At 47.5% G+C, this 2933-nt stretch overlaps 1 protein-coding gene across 1 annotated transcript; it reads left to right on the top strand.

Moving 5' to 3' along the window:
- The first annotated feature begins 223 nt into the window (after positions 1-223).
- LOC107145729 (lysine-specific demethylase 4D-like) lies at positions 224-2079 on the top strand. Its single transcript, XM_015489695.2, has one exon. The coding sequence runs from the start codon at positions 514-516 to the stop codon at positions 2077-2079; it is 1566 nt and encodes a 521-aa protein (XP_015345181.1). The 5' UTR covers positions 224-513.
- Positions 2080-2933: the final 854 nt, after the last annotated feature.

Below are 2933 nucleotides of genomic sequence, written 5' to 3'. Positions count from 1 at the left end.
GCTGAAGCTGACCTCGAACTTGTGATCTTTCTACCTCAGCCTCCGGAGTTGCTGGGATTACAGGAATGGGCCACAATGCTCTGTTATAATGGTTGCGTTTGTTACATATTTGTACCTTCACACAATATAAGTATAATTTGATCATTATCATTCTTTACAGAACCAACAAAAGGAAACTCGCTGAGCTGCAGGCTGAGCCAGACTTGCATTGTGGTACCTGCTCCACTGGAAAATACTCAATTTTATTTGGGTAAAATATCTGCTGATCAGAATAGAGTACCTTTGGTGAACCAGCAAAGCTGGAAAAGATATGTCATTGAATTGGAGGCTCAAGACTGGGTTACTGCCTCAGAGATAAACAAACATAATTAAAAGAGAAAGGAAGGAGGGAGTAAAGAAGGTTGGAAAGAAAATAAGGAGGAAGAAGACAAGGAGAAGAAATAATTCCCAGACATTCTCAGGTATCTATAATACATCTAAGGTTTTAGAATTTGTTGCTGAAAATATTGCACCATGAAGTCTGCTCACTCTAGTACCCAGACAAGAAGTTCCACCATTATGACATTCCACCCAACCATGGAAGAATTCTCAGATTTCAACAATTATATTGCCTACATGGAATCCCAAGGGGCACACAGAGCTGGCCTGGCCAAGGTAATTCCACCCAAGGAATGGAGAGCCAGGCAGTCCTATGATGATGTCAGTGACATCTTAATAGCCACTCCCCTGCAGCAGGTGGTCTCTGGGAAGGCAGGTATGTTCACTCAATACCACAAAAAGAAGAAAGCCATGACGGTGAGAGAGTATCACCTCCTGGCAGACAGTGAAAAGTATAGAACTCCCCCACACCTGAATTTTGAAGATCTGGAGAGAAAGTACTGGAAGAGCCGCCTCTATGACTCACCAATTTATGGTGCTGACATCAGTGGCTCCTTATTTGATGAAAACACTAAAGAGTGGAACCTGGGACACCTGGGGACCATTCTGGACCTGTTGGAGCAGGAATGTGGAGTTGTCATTGAGGGTGTCAACAGGCCCTACCTGTACTTTGGCATGTGGAAGACCACTTTTGCGTGGCACACGGAGGACATGGACCTTTACAGCATCAACTACTTGCACTTTGGGGAGCCCAAAACGTGGTACGCGGTGCCCCCTGAACACGGGCAGCGCCTGGAGCGCCTGGCCAGGGACCTTTTCCCGGGCAGTTCACAGTGCTGTGAGGCTTTCCTGCGGCACAAAGTGGCCCTCATCTCGCCTACAGTCCTCCATGAGAATGGCATTCCCTTCAACCTCGTGACTCAGGAGGCTGGTGAGTTCATGGTGACATTTCCCTATGGCTACCATGCTGGCTTCAACCATGGCTTCAACTGTGCGGAGGCCATCAATTTCGCCACTCCGCGATGGATTGATTATGGCAAAGTGGCGTCTCAGTGTAGCTGTGGGAAGTTCAGGGTCAGTTTCTCCATGGACCCCTTTGTGCGCATCCTGCAACCAGAGCGCTATGAGCTGTGGAAATGCGGGCAAGACAGGGCGGTAGTGGACCACACTGAGCCTACAGCGCCTGGTAGACAGGCGATGACCACCTGGAGGGACGTCCTTTCACGTAGGAAAGAGTCCCCCAGCCTGAGGCATTTCCCACTCTGGCAAGACCCAGCAGCTCTGGACCACACCAAGCCCACCGCATCAGCAAAACAGAGACAGGTTCCTGGGAGACTGGCGCCTAGCCTGAGACACCTCCGCAGGCAGCGAAAAAGATGCCTCAAATGTCCTGTAGCCACAGGCTGTGGGAGTCGTGGCTGCACCCCAATATGTCCTGCGTCCTGTAGCATATCATCCCCAAATGGTTATATGCAGCCCAGGACTGCAGTTAAGGGTTGCTTCCCAAAGTCTGGAAGGATCGAGTCATGGACCAAAACTGTCAATCGTCTTTCTTCTTGGGAATTGGAGGCTCCTGACCCTACTGTCATGACACAGACCAAAGGACTCCTAATGGTGGCCACAGGGAACACAGCTTCAGGTTCTGAGCATCAGCCCTTGCTTGAGGATAGAGCTTTGATGAACGATTCTGTATCTGTGTGAGCTGGGCCCCATTTTCCTGCCAAGGCTTCTGTATGTTGCTGTGCCCCTGATCTTCAACCCTTGGTCCCCCACTAGATCCTGATAAACCAATGCACCCTGGCCCATGCTTGCAATCTCTGGATAACTTCACGCTGAATCTCCCTGAAATTGTCCCACTGACTGCTCCTGACTTCATTCCACCTCTAAGAGTTGCCAAGGATGGTACTGGGGACTGCATGACACCTGCTGAGGTTGTAGGCTTGGACTTCTCTCTTATTCATCCAAGATTCTGGATCTAGTGGAGGTCTCCAGATTCTTCTTGCCACTAGAGGTATTTGAACCTTTGACTTTGGAGAAGTCTTGGTCACCAATGGATGCTCTTAATCTTGGCTACTGAGTATATTGTAAATGTGACTGTGTCTTTGACCCCTAATCCTAGTGTTTTGGTGCAAATATAAATTTTACCCCTGAACTCATTCAGAAGAATTATTCCTGTATGAGTGCTATTGTTTACCTATGATGTGTCCAATAAAGTTCAAGTGTTAAAAAATGCAATAATTTCTATAAGAGAAATGATTAGATCACAATAGGTATGGCCTAATCATTGAATTAATATAGTGATATGGATTAACTGGGTCAAAACTGTGGGCACATAAGGTGTGGCTAGAGAAAAGTAGATCACTGGGGGCTTTTGGGGTTTATATTTTGCTTTTGATGAGTATTGATTTTTCTCTGCTTCCTGGTTACCTTGTTCTGAGCTGCTTTTCTCTGCCACACTCTTCCACTGCGCTGTTCTGCCTCACTGAGGCCCAGAGCTATGGAGCTGACCAACCATGGAACCTATGAAATCCTGAGCCAAATAAATGTTTCCTAAG

The sequence above is a fragment of the Marmota marmota genome, unplaced genomic scaffold (genome assembly GCF_001458135.2).
Source record: "Marmota marmota marmota unplaced genomic scaffold, marMar, whole genome shotgun sequence".
NCBI classification, from domain to species: Eukaryota; Metazoa; Chordata; class Mammalia; order Rodentia; family Sciuridae; genus Marmota; species Marmota marmota.
Note: the sequence above shows the minus strand (reverse complement) of the source record. Positions and strands in the feature narration are given on the sequence as shown.